The sequence below is a fragment of the Manacus candei genome, unplaced genomic scaffold, assembly GCF_025592945.1.
Source record: "Manacus candei isolate 608988 ecotype Guabito, Panama unplaced genomic scaffold, ASM2559294v1 h1tg000049l, whole genome shotgun sequence".
NCBI classification, from domain to species: Eukaryota; Metazoa; Chordata; class Aves; order Passeriformes; family Pipridae; genus Manacus; species Manacus candei.
The window spans coordinates 2,964,587-2,981,470 of record NW_026138097.1 but is presented as its reverse complement, the minus strand read 5'-3'; the positions used below and the strand labels follow the sequence as shown (position 1 = coordinate 2,981,470).

The window sequence follows — 16,884 nt, the reverse complement described above, 5'->3', positions numbered from 1 at the left end:
TTCAAATCCAAATTATACTGCCATTTAGAGACATGCTAAACCTATGTAAAATATCGTCAAGTATTCTTATGAAATATTTTTAAGTAGTTAGTGAGGTCTTGTTCTGCATTTTGATTGCAAATAGATAATTTACTTTTTTTGGCTTTGTGCATATTCTCAAGAAAACATTAGAAGATTCAGTGAGAGAACAAGACCATAGTGACTGCTATTACATATAGTTTTGATTATACGTGTAATTCTATTTGCTGCTAGAGATCTCTTCATAGGGAGGAGCAAAGCAGCATGAAACTGTAAATTTTTTTCTTTTTAAATTGTGTTACGCAGAACTGTTTTTATTATCCACTGCATTAATTGATTTCAGCCTTGCACCTTTAAACACTCTCCTTCAGGAAAACCTGCATGGGTGAGCATAAAATAAAACTTATAAGTGTACAGCATAGTTTCAGTTCCCAGGGTGTGTTAAAACTTCCGAAGGCTTCAGAACCATTAAAACCAATTTGCAATTTAAGTATTTTACTTTCCTTTGTTTTATTATGCAGATAGTTAAGATCTGACTTTTTAAAACTATTTGACTAGTTTTCAAGGGAGTTCTTAGATCTATATTTCAAAATAGATATCCCTAGTAGCAATAGTAAATGCTGCTGAAAATCTTTAAAATTTGTTTATCCTTTCAAAAAGTATGATAATAACTGGATTAGATAAGATGAATTATGTGACAGTGCATAAGAATTACAGTGTATGAGTATGGCATGATAATTTCTGAGACTGGATATAAATGGTATTTCATTCCCTCTTTCTCAGGCCACATTGTGTGATGATGGAACTCATATAGTTCTTACACTCTTAAGTGTAATGGGCTTTTGGTTGTTTCTTTCATTATCTTTGTTTTCTGTAGACAAAAATCTATGAAAATTGTGAAAATGTCCTTCATAACTTTTCTTTAGCCATCTGAATACAGTTATTCCTCAAGAGCAAGCTCAGTCCGAAGTAGTCCTGTGGTGAGCGTTCCTCTTGCATGATTGGCTGAATGCTTTGATACTAACCAACAGTTATGAGTCTGTACACTGGGATTGTTTTACTGACCAACGCACAGACTTGATTTTTCAATTCCACATCAAAGAAATTAAATTTGTCAGACAGAGGTGTGATTTTTAGCAAGATGTAAAGTTTTAGCAGTAGGACTGTAAGCTGTAAAAGGAAGAAGGAATTTGGTATTTTAAACATCTTTTAAATGTTTGTAATCTATATAATTGGAAGCAACTGGTAACTGAAGTATAGTACATTGTCGGGGTGCCACCCTATGTCATAGTTGGGGCAAGCACATGAAACTTACTTCAATACATGTGGAAAAGTCTCTTGGGGAAGAGGACTAATGCAAACTTTGTTATATTATGCAGTAAGAAGTAGCTTGCTCATTTTTATGGTGACCGGGATTCAAAATTGAGAGAAATTAATTTCCGGATCTTTATTGTATTACAAGTGTCCTTCCAAAGTTGGGGCATTGTGCTGCAAAGTGATTTTAAATAGTTTTACTTTGCTTCTGCCACAGAACAACTGTCTTAGTTTCATTGGTGCAGCTGCTCATTTGTCATGCTATCCAGAATAAAAAGTAGAATCAGCGTTCTGGTCTGGGCTAAATTGAAATGTTCAGTCCTTTTTTAATCTTTCACATATTAACAGTGTTACAGATACTAAAAAAATAAAACCAGACTTTTCAGAAATGAATGTTTTTAGCTGCGACAGATGTCAGAGTGAATTTTTGAGGGTAAAGGAAAAAGGTATTTTTTGCTGTTGCTTTATGAAGTTCCAAAACCTAAGAGGTATTAACATCCATTTGTAGTCTCTTGAACTGAGAAAATACTACTAGTCTCCTTAGTTTTTCTTAACACTGAGATTCATTTTTTAAAGTACATACTTTATAGATATATAGGAATATATATAATCAGATCTCAGTATGCATGTGTTATACCAATAATGCCAAGGTACCATTCACTCATACAAGTGAATGCTTAATAGAGTTCACAGTATTTGTTTAATGAAATAATCTTGCAAAGCAGATGAGGTAAAAATCTTAGGAATAATTACACATTCACTTTCTGCTATTTCTGTGGTTTGTATTTTGGTTGCACTCTGGATAATGCGTTTGGAGTCAGCTTAGTGCTCTTTGGGAGTCAAAAGAGCAAGCAGCAGAGAAGATAGAAACAGAAAGCACTGGTGAGAAACTCCATCTTAGAATGTATCGGTTTTGATAAACTGATTGAGAAGAATATTAGAAGTACAAAAGGTGTAGAAGGAGGAACAGCAAGGTTTGTCAGATATACAAACTTTTTAACAGGACAGATAAGTGAATTTTGAATGAAATAGCACAGTGTTGTTATATATTGTAGCCCGAATTGTTGTTCTTTTGCTGTAATTATAATACATATATGAAGAATTCTGTTCAGCACATTTATACTTTGTGAAATGAAAGTGAAATAAGAAAGTTTAGCCAAATTTCCAACTATGAAAATTTATCTACTTTGTTACATTTTAAAAAATAAAGATATTATTTTAAGTGTAGATGTAGTTACAGCTGAAAGTTCATTGCCAGAGAAATAGAACATAACAGCAGTGGCAACAAATACAAATTCTGTAGCCCTAAACTTACATAAGGAGCCAGGGGTTCATCAGCAAACTGTTTTATGTATACCTGTTATACGTGTAATATCTATATACATTTGCATAGAAGACACCTCACTGTCTTTTAATTGGAATGAGGCTACATGTACATCAAGTACAAAGAAATAATTTTTTCAACAGTGAGAATTGGATAAGGACAGTATATTTTCAAACTGTTCATATAAAGATTTTTCTCTCTTATAATCACTTTTAAAACTAAGTATAATGTTCACTGTAACTTTCTGTCTTTTGAAGAAGAATATTATCAATACACTTATGATAAACCTACTCTTCTCATTAAATACTGTGTTTAATGTGCGTAATGTTTCTCAGTTGAATAATTCACTTGAATTCCCATGGCAGTTGTAATTATCGTAATGTGATTAGATATATTTTGCCCTTTTTAGCAAGTGATGTGTAGCATTGGCATTTTTTTCCTCACCTTTTTAGGTACCTGTCTGATATTCATCTTTGGGGAATAAGCTTGTCTTCTAATGTAATATGTCTTAAAATTATGAATGAGAGGAAGCCCAGATCATATTCATATTCAACTAGCACTGTTGGGTTTGTGTTGATTTGAAAAAAAGACAGTATCTGTAGAGAAAAATAAGAATTTTTATTTATAAACTTCTGATTGTATTATCTGTCTTTATGATCTGCAAACTTTTTTAAAAGGTAATTTTTGTATTTGTGTTTGACCCTAAATTAGTACTAAACCCTTTTGTACCTGATTGTATTTTTTTTTATTACTCTAATTGAGAAAAATAATGCAATAATAAGTGGTCATTGTTTCTAGTTTTAGATTCGGTGAACTATTAAGAATAACAAACGTGAAGAGTGCTTAAAAACAATGCCTATGCTAAATATATCAATATGGCACAAATAAAATATATCAATGTGGCACACTTTTTATTCATTTAAAATAGCAAAAATCTTGAAGAATAATTAAAATTCTACAGATGTTAAACTGTTAGAAAAGCAAGAATAAATTGCAATAACAAAGATTTAAGTTAGGACTTCCTATTTGGGTTTTTTTTTGGTTCATTCTATGGTGTCGTCTTCAGTTGTCTTCACCCTTCTGCTTATCTTTTAAAGTCCTCTGATTTTTCTGATCAAAGTGAAACTGCTGCTGACTATTTTAGTCGTTCCAACCGCAGGGGAAGCATTGTTTCTGATACAGATGATGGCCAAGGCCTGAATAATGTGAGTGTAATGCTTGTTGTTACACTGTGGGGAATGCAGCAAACTTACTGACTATGGATTTTTTTTTTCATACTCTGAAAGAGTAGATACTGTAAAAGCATTCAGAGTTACTTCATTGAAAATAGGTTTATTGAGGGGTTGGGCCTGTTTTTTGTATGAAAATGTCTTGAGTGAATTTTTTAAAAGCATGCTACTTTAAAGGAGATGTTGCTTGTTGCTAGAAGCATGCGACAAATGTAACACTTCACATTTTCTTCTGTGTGTGATAAGCTCAAGAATTTCTTAAAATATAAAGTGTTCGGGTTTTTTCTTATGAAAATTAACAGTGCTGGGGGGGGGGGAGTTGTTTACTTTTGGAATATTATTACTTGTTTGAGTGACAAAAGTACTTAAAACTGTTCCCACAGTGTTCATTCATCCAATATGAGATCTTGTCAGGATCCATTACTGAAGCACTCCTTGTTGGCTATGCACTTGTACTCCATCCCAAGTCAATAGATCATGTTACAGGAAAATTATCGTGATGGTTTTCCTGTGCATGCCTTAGCCTGAACATTGTTTGTACCAAACCTAGCTGCCTTCTCTTTCTTGCTGCTGTAAGTTCTAAAAGTTCTTGTTACTTGCAGTCAAAACTTTTCTCTTTAATAGTGTGGGGAAAAAAGGAAATTTCTGTTCTTTTGTCTTTTGAAATAATGGTCAGAGTTAGCCCATGCACTAGGCAGAGAGGTTGCGAATACTGTGCTTATTTAGTTGAGCAGATGGAATGCTGTGTGGTGATCAGCAGCATGCAAGTGCTTGCTTAGGTGAGAGCCAAAGTCTTCATACCCTTGCCAAGCAGTGAAACAAGGGCCAGCAGCCTTACACTGCAGTTTGTCGGTTTGGACTAGACACTGCAAGAAGCTCCACAATTAGGTTAGTGTTGCACTCTGGTGGGTTACAACAAGACTGGTGAGAATTAGCTAGATTAAAGCCAAAGCTGACTTGGATTCTGCTTTGAATGGGAGGCTGACAGCTGGAGTACTCCTGCAACAACTCTTTCTGTGACTTTGCATTTAGATGATATTTTAATACTGTTACAGTGCTATCTAACTTGTATTGTAATAATGCACATTATTTGTCATCTGTACGTCCTCAAAGATGGATCGTTTCTCTAGCTTAAACTTTAGGGTTTTTTTCCGTAATAAAGTTGATTTTATGAAATTAGTGCTCTGCTGAAAGAAAATGTGGAGGCTGAGACAGGTATTTATGCTACCTTCTCAGTTGCTTTTATCATCATCATTATGTGTTATTGGATTCCAGATTTAGATATTTATTTAGATTAGTCTAAACGTATACTTCAGATCAATTGGATTCTTCACATCATTTTATCATCTCAGTGGTGACAAATTTTGCAATTTACGATTTCAGTACATCATTGGAGATGGTGAATTTGTCCTCAAAAAGCAATGTTGCTTCTATAGAAACCACAACAGAAGGAAAAAGAAAGGTCTTATAAAGTAGCATTTGTTTCTGCTGGGATTGCAATGGACTTCAAAATCTCTTGTCCCTGGCCTAAGTGTTCTCAGAGAAGCAAGATGTTTCAGATACCATACTAAATACTTGTTTTGAAAATATGGAAACATGTGTAATTCCACCTATTTTGATTCATAGAAATGTAGAAAATGTGGAAATCTACAATATAATTTTGCGATAGCAGAGTTTCCTGAATAAGAAGGGGGTGTTGTAGTTCTTTTGCTTCGGCTTCAATACATAAAATATTAATTGAAATTATTTTGTAGGTTGCTGTTAATTAGTACACTTTAGTTATGGGCTTTCACCTGATTCAGTTTTGTCCTGATGCAATTGCAGGTTTTACCAAAGAGATGGAAAGAACAAATTTGTTTTCTGTTAACTAGGACATTCACACTGCTGTCACTGACTGCCTGAAGTGTACTTGCATGAAGCTTTGTGTTTGTTCTGTCACCAAGTGTCATAGTCACTACTCGGTTGAAATTTAAACATGGTTTTTGGTCAGTACCAGTAATGACTTTTTAAAAACTTTTAAAAAGGAGCTTCTGTTTTTTTCTTTACAAGCATTAATTTATTTTGCAGTTAATATTGTTTTTCCTGTCTTGATCTATGCTAACATCTGGAATTGTTTAGTTTTTTGGTTTTAAATATTTCTCTGTGTCTTTGAACAAAAGATGCTGATTCAGTAGTCCCTCATAGCAAAAGGTAATCACAGTCTCTATTCTCTTTCAGCTGGAAGAAAAGAGTGAAAAATCACATTCAGAAATATTTTCAAGGGTAAGAGATCTTAATTTAAAAATTATTTAAAGTCATTGTTCACCCACAAGTTTATAATTTTTAAAATAGTTCAAAAAGTATAAATGCTGTGTATTTTTTAGCAGAGATATTTTTAGACAGATTTTTTTTATCTCTCAAAATTAATGCTTTGTGTCTTTTATTTCCTGAGGAAAAAATTTTGTTGTTTAGTTTACTTACAGCCAGTAATAATTTTCTATACAATTTATTTTTGTGTTAGAGATATTTATTAGGAAAGGCAAAGTTTTAAGAGGCTGAGGCTATAAAAATCCATATGCTAGATTCCTTTTGAATCCTTGATGACAGAAATTATAATGTTTACTAATATTATAAACTTCCACAGTAACTAACAGCCACCTTATGAGTGTCTTCTGGACAGATGACTCAAAATTCTAATGTTCTGATAAACTAGTAAGTCATCAAAGAGAAATCAGCATTTCACCAAGAAGAAACACAAGTGTTGGAAAATAATTATGGAAAACAGTGTCTATAAACTAATGTTTAGAAAAACAAGAGAGAAAACTGTTCCATGAGTGTGAAGAAATTTATAAAGAGTAATGGCAATAGTACCAGCTACAACCATATGATTACTGATGCAATGTTTTTTTCCTTTTTAAGCCCTCATCTCGCAATTCAATAAGTGCAACTCCTCTGAGTGGCAGCTCGTCTAGAAGAGGAAGTGGAGATGCAAGCATTTTGGTGGATCCTGATGCCTCCCTCAGTGAATTACGGGTAAATTGCATTTTCAGATAATTTGGAGGTAGTTTTAAATAGCAGGATTTTTTTTTTTTAATACAGAACTTCTGTAATAATAAAAAGTTATGAAGATATAATTTTCAATCATGAGGGATTTCTTTATCTTGGTAATTTTATTTGTTGTGTTCATAAGTCTTTATGGTGCTAACAGTTTAGCTTATATTAAGATAAAACTATGTTTATGTCAAATTTGAAACAGTTCTGTCCTATTCGAGATGTCTTGGATTCGGGGATATAAACAAAATCTTAATTTTCATGAAGTTGTTGTAAATTAATTATAATTTCTGGGAATTATTGCAGGCTTTGTTATTTGACAGAAGTGCATGTTAAACCTTTTAATGCTTTTTTGACTATTAATTATTTCCCCATACTTCTTATGCAATGGTTCGTTCCTATGTCCTGCAGGATATCTATGATCTTAAGGACCAGATACACGATGTAGAAGGGAGATACATGCAGGGACTTAAAGAACTAAAGGTATCAGGGCTCCTCCCAGGCATGCATTCTGTATGGGTGTTTTTGGGTAGTGGAGTTATCACTGGTTTTGCTAACATATAGTGGCTTTACTAACAAATTTTTAAATTTCCTTAAAGCATGTATCTAACTTTTAATGCATATATAGCATCAGTTTAAAATGTACACGAGGTGGTATATGTTCATTATTTGATTAATGTTAAAAGAGTATTAAACTTTAATGTTTATTTGTATATGGGTATTTCCTGGTAAGATTGAGAGGTTCAATTTGTATTTTTTAGAGTTTTCTTAGCAAATAAATAGTTGTTCTAAATAATGACTGGGTATTGAATGGAGAACAAAAAAATGGGAGATAGTTATGGCAAAGAACATAAGAATTAGTATTCCAAGTTTCAGAAAATACTATGTCTTATAAAGCAAAGCCCAAGTAATAATTTTGACATATGTGCTGAAATCAATTTGGGCAGGCGTATTGCTTGCAGGAGAAGATTAATTTTGTTTTAATCTTTTGCCATTAAGAAATATATTTTTTTTATATTCATGGTTTTGTGTTGCCATTATGCTTGTCTAAATAGTAGGTTGATTTTTTCAACATTAGGTTAACGAATGTTAAGGAAAGTTTCCTGTCTGACCATCCAGGTGCCACTCTGGCAATCACACTCCCATCACCTGAGACTTTCCCTGGTGGGACCGAAGCCCCTTCACAGCGGGTGGCTCCACTGACTCCCCTCACACACCACTGGCACTGTCAGACAGGGTTTCCTTACCAGCTCAGCCCCGGGTTTCCAATAGCAGAGTCCCAGATGTCTAGTTCCTTTAAGTAGTTTTATCATGGTGCAGCAACACAAAACCAGCTCTAGCTGGGTGCCTCCGAGGAGGGACCCTGAACCAAGCAATCCCTGGGCAGCTGTCGCAGTCTATGCCTGTGCTGATGCCACAGGTGCCTATGCCCTTTGTTGTGCTCGTTGCTGGGAGGTCCAACTCTTTCCCTCATGCAGGACACAACCTCCAGCTTGCACTGCAGCCACACACCAAGCTACCTGCACTAAGTGTAGTCCCCCACATGAGATTTATCTGTATTTTGACTCGTTCATACTAGTGTGTATGCTTTTCTTTTTTGAGTTTTCACACAGTTAACAGTGTAGCTAAATTAAAGTATGATTATTTTCACCTGCTCTGTGTTGAAGGAAACTGAATACAGCAAATGATGTGGCTTAAAAATCTCCTTCAGGATATTTGTTCTGTTCTCTTTCCCGTTATCTAATTGTGAATGGTTTCACATAAAAGTAAAGAGATCTTTCCATATTTGTTTTATATCCGCATATAGACTAAATTTAATGGATGCTTCTTGTAATAGAGCATATAACAGTATTTAGCAGCTTCCTTGAATTTCTTTGATTAAACAGTGTATTAGATGGTGTTGTAAAGAGAAAATATGTAATTTGAGCTGTTCAGTGTAGCAAAAATTATTACCTCTCTAGAGGATAAGTAACTTTGAATCTGATAGCCATATGCTCAGATGAAGTATGTTTTATTTTAATTATATTACCATATAAATGTTAAAAATACTTCAAAGCACAATAGATTACAAGATTATTAGACATAACTATGATTGAATGTAATGTGAGATTGCTTCATATTTTCGGAGTGGATCTAACTCTCGTGCTTTTGCATGTTTGCTAGCATCTCATGACTACTGTTCTGAAGCATTGCTAATGCGTTGTTATTTATTGTAATCCATTACAGTTACCAAAGAGCACAATGTGCAATAAACAGTAAGATCTTCATCTAAACTTGGCTTTCAGAATTGAATTGCGTTTTATGCTGTTGCTAATACTAAATAATGTGTTCCTAAGTTAATTTGCATTCTATAGAGATTCTTTCAGGAACCCTTCTTTTTAATTAGGAAGGTATTGCCTTTTCCTCAACTTGTGCTTCAGCAGTTTTGTCTTGTGTATTTTAGAAGAGGTACTACCATACCTCCATTTACACTGCTTTTAAGGGGATTGTTTTCAGTGGTTGAGTAACAGGTATTTTTAATCACACTACCTTCTGATCTCTCTGGTTGCCCATCCGTCATGCTACTAAAAGTGTGAGCTTTACCTACAAATATGCTGGATGTCAACAGAATAAACTCTATTGTGGGTAGTTCTGATTTAGTTAGGTCTTCAAATCTTTTCATGTCTCAGTTTCATTCAGTTTTGTTGGTCTTTTCTATATTTCTTTGCATCAACTAGAAAGGAATCCTTTTTCCTTCCTCAAAATTTTTCTTTTATGCTGTTAACAGTGCACTCTCTTGATGTCTGTTGCATTGAATGATCTTGTTCTAGCCAAACAGGCTAATTTTTATAGTCTTTTGACTTTACTGATAGAATTGTGGGTGGTATTTCTTCATAGCCTTAGGTTATATGCAGAGCCTTATCCATTTTCATTCTGGCCTGTTCCCACTGCTTCATCCTTAGAAGTCCCACTGCCTCCTTAAAGTGTTTCAGAAATTATTTAAAATCCATATTATTTTTCATCAAACTGGAAGACTTCTGAAATTATGTGGAATTCTTGAACCACGGGGAGCATGTCTAATACTTAACTTGAAAAGAAGAAACAATTCCAAAGAAGTCTTTGCAATGTTCCACTTTTTTTTAACCCATCAGAGACTCTTAGACATAGCTTAGTTTCTCTCTCAGAAGCAGTTTTCACTTATTAGTCTCCAAATCAATTTATTCCTCTTCCATAACTGCAGATTCCACACCCTCTCCTCCCCCAAATTTATTTATTGATTACTGACATTTTAGTCCCATGTTTTAAGCCCCAACCTAATCTTCTCTTTAAGGCTGGAGTCCTGGAGCATGTGGCATACAGTAAGAGGCTGAGACAATGGCCTTTGACCTTTGGAGGGTTGGTTGGCAGTATACAGATGCATGCCAGTCATTTTCAGTGTATCTTACAGGAGGCTGTAGAGAATACAGGGCAGACACCTTTTTAAGGGAAATATGCAACAGACAAAAGTTGCATTGTTAAGAGCAGAAATTCCAATTAGAGCTCAAGAAAAAGACTTTACACGAGGAAGGAAACCCTGGCACAGGTCACCCAACAAGATTCTGTGGTCTAGATCCCTGAAGATACTTAAAATGAACTGGAGATGAGGTGTGAGCAGCGTGATCTTGGTTGGCCCTGTTTAGTTAGGAGATTGGACCAGATGGCATTCAGAGATCTTTGCCAACCTAAGATACTACGTGACCCCAATTACCACATTCACAGAAACAATCAAATCAGATTTTTTTTCCTAGTTGTATTTTTTTGTTAAATTTCATGTCTCCCCATAAAATTACTATAGCATTCATTATAATCCTAGTATTTTTCTCTTTTTCCTCTAAAGTGGATTATTCTTTAAAGTCTTTGGAAGGTTTGCTGTCTCTAGCAATATTTTTGCCAGTCTTTACATAACTGGTCACACTTACAGCACCACAAAAAATGTTTTCTCTGGGTTTAATCTTAAGAATTACTTGAAATGCATTTACGTATATTATTTTCTTTTTTTCCTTTTATCCTGACTCATCTTTGCTGTTTGCTATTTATTGCTTCCCAGATGATAATGGTACCTTACTTGTATTTTTCACAACTTAAACTGTTTTGTCTCTTCTGATCTGTGGTCTGTCTAGATATATCTTAAGTTACTGTTTCTGGAGTTTCTGAAAAACTGTATTTCTCCAGCAGAAAATTCTGGAATTCAGTGAATGAAATAGAAAGGAATAAAATACCTGTGATTATGATAAAATTATAAAAGGTAAAATACATACCTACAGGACAGCTTTGTCAAAATGGAGATTTACAACATGGAATAGGGTTTAGGGATAGGGGTTTTTTTGCATTTCTTAAGCAGAATATTGAACCGTGACTTGGTATTTCTAAAAGAAGACATGAATATAATTCTGCAACAAAAATGTTTGGATAACTTTACTGTATAAGAGATAGCACTCTTCAGTGTTTACTTAAGAAACTTAGGTTGTTACTACCTTCTCCCTTAATATCTTAGTCCTAGTACTCTGTTTTCTGGAAAACCCAAGCTTCATGCCCTTCCTGTGCTAGTATTTCTACTGTCATAATACAAATAATTAAAAATGGAGATTGTGCTACTTATACCTTCAGGGAACAGATTATATGAAATAATAGGAGATTTGTAGTAGGTCACAGATGTACTTCGTAAAGTGATTGGCTCGGTGGTTCTTTTTCAATTCTAAAATTAGGACTCTGTGAAAATCAATTTTATATTTTTAAAGTCATACAATCATAGACCATGAAGGGGTTGGAATAGACCTAGAAGATCATCTAGTCTCAACCCCCATATAATGCTTATTGAAATAATTGCATGTTTAAAAGTGCCTGGAGTGATATTTGTTCTAAGTAGTTAAATGGTTGACATTTGTTACAGTACTGAAAAAAAAAACAGTAGGATAATTAAAAATAGGATAAAATGTTAAATGGGAGAGAATTGTGTAAGAGGGTATACAGCAAGACATATGTACACCTTCAGGTAGAGAATCAAGCATGTGAATCTTTACATTTTTTTAATCTTAGTAAGAAATATAAAGACAAAATATCTGCTTAAACAGAGAATCCTTATTACTGAAATAATGTGACTATCTTAAAACTTTGAGTCTAAGGTAATAGAGCACTACTTAAATAATGAGCATTAAGTTAAAGCTACTCTTGGAAATATTTTTGTGATCTCTTGTAGTGATTTAATTGTCTGAGTTCTCTCTGTCAGTTTTTTTGCCTCATTCTGAAGTGTTTTCTCCTGCATGCCTTGAAAATATTATAAAGCTGTCATACTACTACTGTATCCCTGTGAGTTGTGAAGGTGGCAGAATAGAAAATGCCAGTGAATATTATCTTATATTTTTCATGCCTTTGTAATGATAACTTTTCATTGCTATGTATGACCTAACTTGAATAATGGAAATTGAACTGTGACTTGATATATCTAAAGGGAATATTTTAACATTAGAACTGTATCAAAAAGTTAGACTAATATAAACCTTTCTGCTATCTATAGGATTCGCTAGCTGAAGTAGAAGAGAAGTACAAGAAAGCTATGGTTTCCAATGCTCAACTAGATAATGAGAAAAACAACTTGGTTTACCAAGTGGATACTTTAAAGGACGTTATTGAGGAGAAAGAAGAACAGATAGCAGAGTTCTATAGGGAGAATGAAGAGAAGTCAAAGGTATTTTTTTTTCTAATTATAAATTATAGAATTCTGGACTACTTAGTAAGAACAGTTGAAAACTTTCAAATCAGCTTTTCTTGTTAATATCGTGCTTAAGCCTTTATAGCATCTTTTCTCTCTCCTCTACATTTAATGAAATAAAATCTTCCGTGTCATATCTGGAGAATTTATCTGAAACACTGATTCAGTGATATTTTTTTAACACCTAAATAGGTAGAATTTCTCGAATTGTTGCATACTTCTTACTTAACTCAAAAGAAGTATAAATAATTTATTTATTTAATATAGGAATTGGAAAGACAGAAACACACCTGCAGTGTTCTGCAGCATAAGCTGGATGAACTAAAAGAGGGCCTTCGACAGAGAGATGAATTGATAGAGGTATGTTCATATGATAGAACTTATGCAAATAAATATGGTGTAAGCTTTGAATGGGAACAGCCGTCATATACAAAACAGGATTGAATATTATCTTGCATTTTTAAGAAAGAATTTATCTTGTTTTAGTGGTTAGAACTTAAGCTACTAATCTCCCTAAATTTATAAAGTTGAAGATGTCTCTGCAAGGTTTTCAAATATGTTACATCTTGTAACATGCTTAATTCTTGTGAGAGTTGTGGTTCTCTCATGAATGTTCCTGGTATCTTTCTTTGTTCTGAGGACAGACCTAGTGTTTGTATGGCCAAAATCTTTTTCCATATATTGAAGTTCTGATGCGTGGATAATACCAAATGTTATTCTTTGCCTTTCCCAAAAGTTTCCATTTTAGTTATTTCAGATTTTTGTGAACATCAGCCACTGCAGTTTGCAGTACTGACTGCTTGTTTGCTTACTAGGGAAGCATAAATATAGCAACACTGGTCAGCATGTTATTGGGTCATAACCATGTTGCTGGGTGTGCGGTATGTTCTTTTCCCCTCTCACCCTGTTCTTTTTCCCTTTTGCCCTTCTGGGAACAAATCCCTAAAATCCCAGACTTATTATCAGTCTTTCATTTTAAAATGGTCCACAAAAACATATATGTATAGTCATACGTGTATATATATATATATATATATATATATATATATATGTATAGTCAACAGTTTGTGGGTGTCCATTTCCCAATGATTTTAGTTAAAACATTGAAAGTTGTAGTTCAATTAGTACATCATTTTCCCACTGCCCTTTGATTTTAATAAAAATTGATGGTTTTTAAGTGTATGGGCCAAAGTTTCCACTATCTGATTTTCAAAAGCTATGTAATATTTCACTGATCCTTTATTTCCTCACTATGTTTTTGTGCTCTCTGGAGTACAGTAACTCCAAAAGACTTCTGAAACGTCCCAGTTCTGTTTTGAAAGTAATATGCATCATGAACTGGAGCTGATATGATTTACTAGCAGAAGAAAAGGAATAAGATTAGCCTAAGTTATCAGCATTTTGAGTCACATAAATGCTGACAAGCTAAAAAACCATAGAAAATTCGGGTTGTAGCTTTGTTACCTGCTCTAGATTATCTTTGACTTCACTGAGAACTAAAAATTAACTTTGTATGATCTTGTTTGGGTTTTTGTTATGTTTTGGTGGGTTTTAAGTATACTAATCAAGAATATGCAGTAGGTTTTCCTGGAATGTGTGCTTTGGTAGAATGTGGCATGTGTTGAATATTCACAAATGCATTCAGTCTCTTCAAAGATTTGACCCATATTTACCACTTATTTGAGCAATTTCTCCATCTATCAACACTAACAGAAAATCTAGCTGAAGCCGTGTAGCTTTTTGTAGAAAGACATTGCCTTCCATTCCCAGATGTAAAATCAAGTTCACTCGTTAAGAGGGAAAACAATGGTCTCTAGCCCTAAAAATTCTTATGACATCACACCTAAGAATTCTAGTTACGTTTGCAGGACAAGCAGCAAAATACAGTGATAGTCAGCTAAAAAAAAATTGGACCACACTCGATATGTATTCATATAGTATCAGAAAGCAGTATAAGCAGCTGTCTTTTGCTTCCTGGATGCTTGATTCAAACTCTCTATACTTTCAAGAAGATTTTTTTATTTTGTAAAACATTAATAAAACCACCTGTTAATATTAGTTTTCACTTCCGAAGGGGACTTGAAGATATCTAGCAATTACAACCAGGGTAATTGTATTTCTATAGAAAGGATGTTATCCCCAGACTGCAGTGGGAACAATTACTAAAGAAAAGTAGCTCTAGCTGCATTAGATTCTCCCATCAACATTGATTGAATAAAATTAATTACCATTCTCTTGCATGAATTCATAAGAAATATATTACGTTAAGCTGCATGCTGTTTCTGTAACTTCATGCCCATAAACTCTTTGGTTGACTTTTATTACTTAATTTCCTTTATCTATTTGAATGTTTGTTTTTTTCCCATTTCCTTACTTCTCTTTCCTCTTTTGTTCTTCCCTCATCCTATTCACTGCAGGAGAACCAACGTATGCAGGAGAATATAGACTCCATAACCAAAGAGGTGTTTGATCTCCAGGAGACAATTAATTGGAAAGATAAAAAAATAGGGGTATGAATCAAATATGGGAGGAAAGGTATTTTTTTTAATTTAGAAGTAGATGGATGCCCCCTGCACCCCAAGGAATGCTGTGCACTCCAAGGAATGCTGTGCACTCCAAAGAAATGAAGGCCACTCCCAATTTAAATGTATAAAATGTTTTGCAGTCTTTCTCATCTTTAGAAAATTGGCTATACTTCATCTTTACTTGCATGATGATGAATAATGGTAATTAAATCTATAAGATAAACTGTTGCACGTACAATTTTATAATTTTTTACAAAATATTTAATGACGTGCCTACTGCTAAAAAATATGATCTTGAATTGACTTCTGTAGCCAACTTGCGCATTCCTGTATTGCACTTCTGATCCTTCCAGAACTGTTAGGCTTGGATGCAACACTGAATCAAGCCAGTTTTGTGATACCATACACAAAATGCCAGAGGTAGTAAGTATTGGAATTAAGAGTTGAAATCTAAACAATGGTTGTGCAGGAGCTTTTGAGGATCATCTGTAGGGTTTCTGTATAGGAAGGAAGGTGGTACAGGAAGAACTGTGCTGATACTCACTGTGCAGCTAATGTAGGTCAGGCAGGGTTTGTCAGCTTTGCTTCTGGGCAGCACAGAAGTCACAGAACTGTCTGAGTCAGTCTGATCCTTGGTGATAACTACATGGCTCTGAACTCATGGCTTCTCTGGGCAACAAGTAGATTGCCTGGAGGCGATAGGGAGTTAATTGGAAAACCTCTAGAAAGAAATTGTCTGCATCTTAGCAACTCCAGGGTCATTTCTCTCTAACTGAATTTTACACCAGATTTCAATATATGCAGATTTTTTTGAAAATTGTTTTATTTGCTGGAGTTCAAGTCCTTTTGAAAAGTTATCTTTTAACTCACCGTGCCCAGTTCACAAGCACCCTGCTATACTGTCTTATATTTATTTCATATTTCAGTCTTTCAACCCATATTGCAATATTCTTTTCCATCATAAAAAAATTTCAACATTCTTAAGTTTTTCTGGACATTCTTCTGAAAGCTTTTTTATCTTAAATTTACCATATTTTTCCCATACTTACTTTTCACATTTGTATACCGGACTGTCTCAATTTATACAATATTTTCAAATACATTGCCAGAATTAGTAGAGAGCATATGTAATGTTCAAAATATAGTTACCAGCTACTTTTTTTTTTAACTATCTCAGGACTGAAATCTCTAAGTTATGCAAATGTAAAAACATTGCTCTTCTCTTTCCCACATCTGTAAATCTTGACATACTTTTCATAGCTCAGTTTTTGAGTCTTTCTCCCTGCTATGGAGCAGTTGTGCTAATTTTTACTCTATTCCAGCTTCAGAGATCTCTGAGAAACTTCACAATGTAGTTTATATCTAGAATTGTAATGTAGTTTTACAATGTACGCAAAACTTTTGCTGTCTCAGAGAAAGAAAGGGAGGCAAACAGAACAAAGATAGCATGAGTTGCTTTTACACCTGCCTTCTTATGTTGTCCTGTTTCTACAGTGTTTGAAATTTGCAGTTGTATTTGATCTTAAATTAGATCAGTTTGAGGACACTGGACTATAGCTTCAGATTATTTTCCTGAAATATACAGCTATTTTACTGTTTGGTGGCTCCAAATTGTACAAGTATTTCCAGTTTGAAATTAGTAATGGCAACTCTTGAGTTTGGTATAGATTTCATGGAGATTTTTGGAAAATTCAGAAAATAAGACCCCAGACAAAT

General features: G+C 34.1%; 1 protein-coding gene across 9 annotated transcripts in view; it reads left to right on the top strand.

The window, feature by feature from the left end:
• Positions 1-16,884, top strand: part of LRRFIP2 (LRR binding FLII interacting protein 2) — a 61,675-nt gene that overhangs the window by 35,092 nt on the left and 9,699 nt on the right. For 3 of the 9 annotated variants that reach the window (XM_051798735.1, XM_051798736.1, XM_051798738.1), the window contains 8 exons: positions 945-998; positions 3,754-3,861; positions 6,103-6,147; positions 6,784-6,897; positions 7,327-7,398; positions 12,449-12,619; positions 12,911-13,003; positions 15,061-15,153. In XM_051798735.1, the coding sequence (XP_051654695.1) occupies positions 945-998; positions 3,754-3,861; positions 6,103-6,147; positions 6,784-6,897; positions 7,327-7,398; positions 12,449-12,619; positions 12,911-13,003; positions 15,061-15,153 (750 nt within the window). The remainder of the gene's footprint in view (positions 1-944; positions 999-3,753; positions 3,862-6,102; positions 6,148-6,783; positions 6,898-7,326; positions 7,399-12,448; positions 12,620-12,910; positions 13,004-15,060; positions 15,154-16,884) is intronic. The other 6 variants (XM_051798741.1, XM_051798743.1, XM_051798742.1 and 3 more) reach the window with 4 other exon arrangements.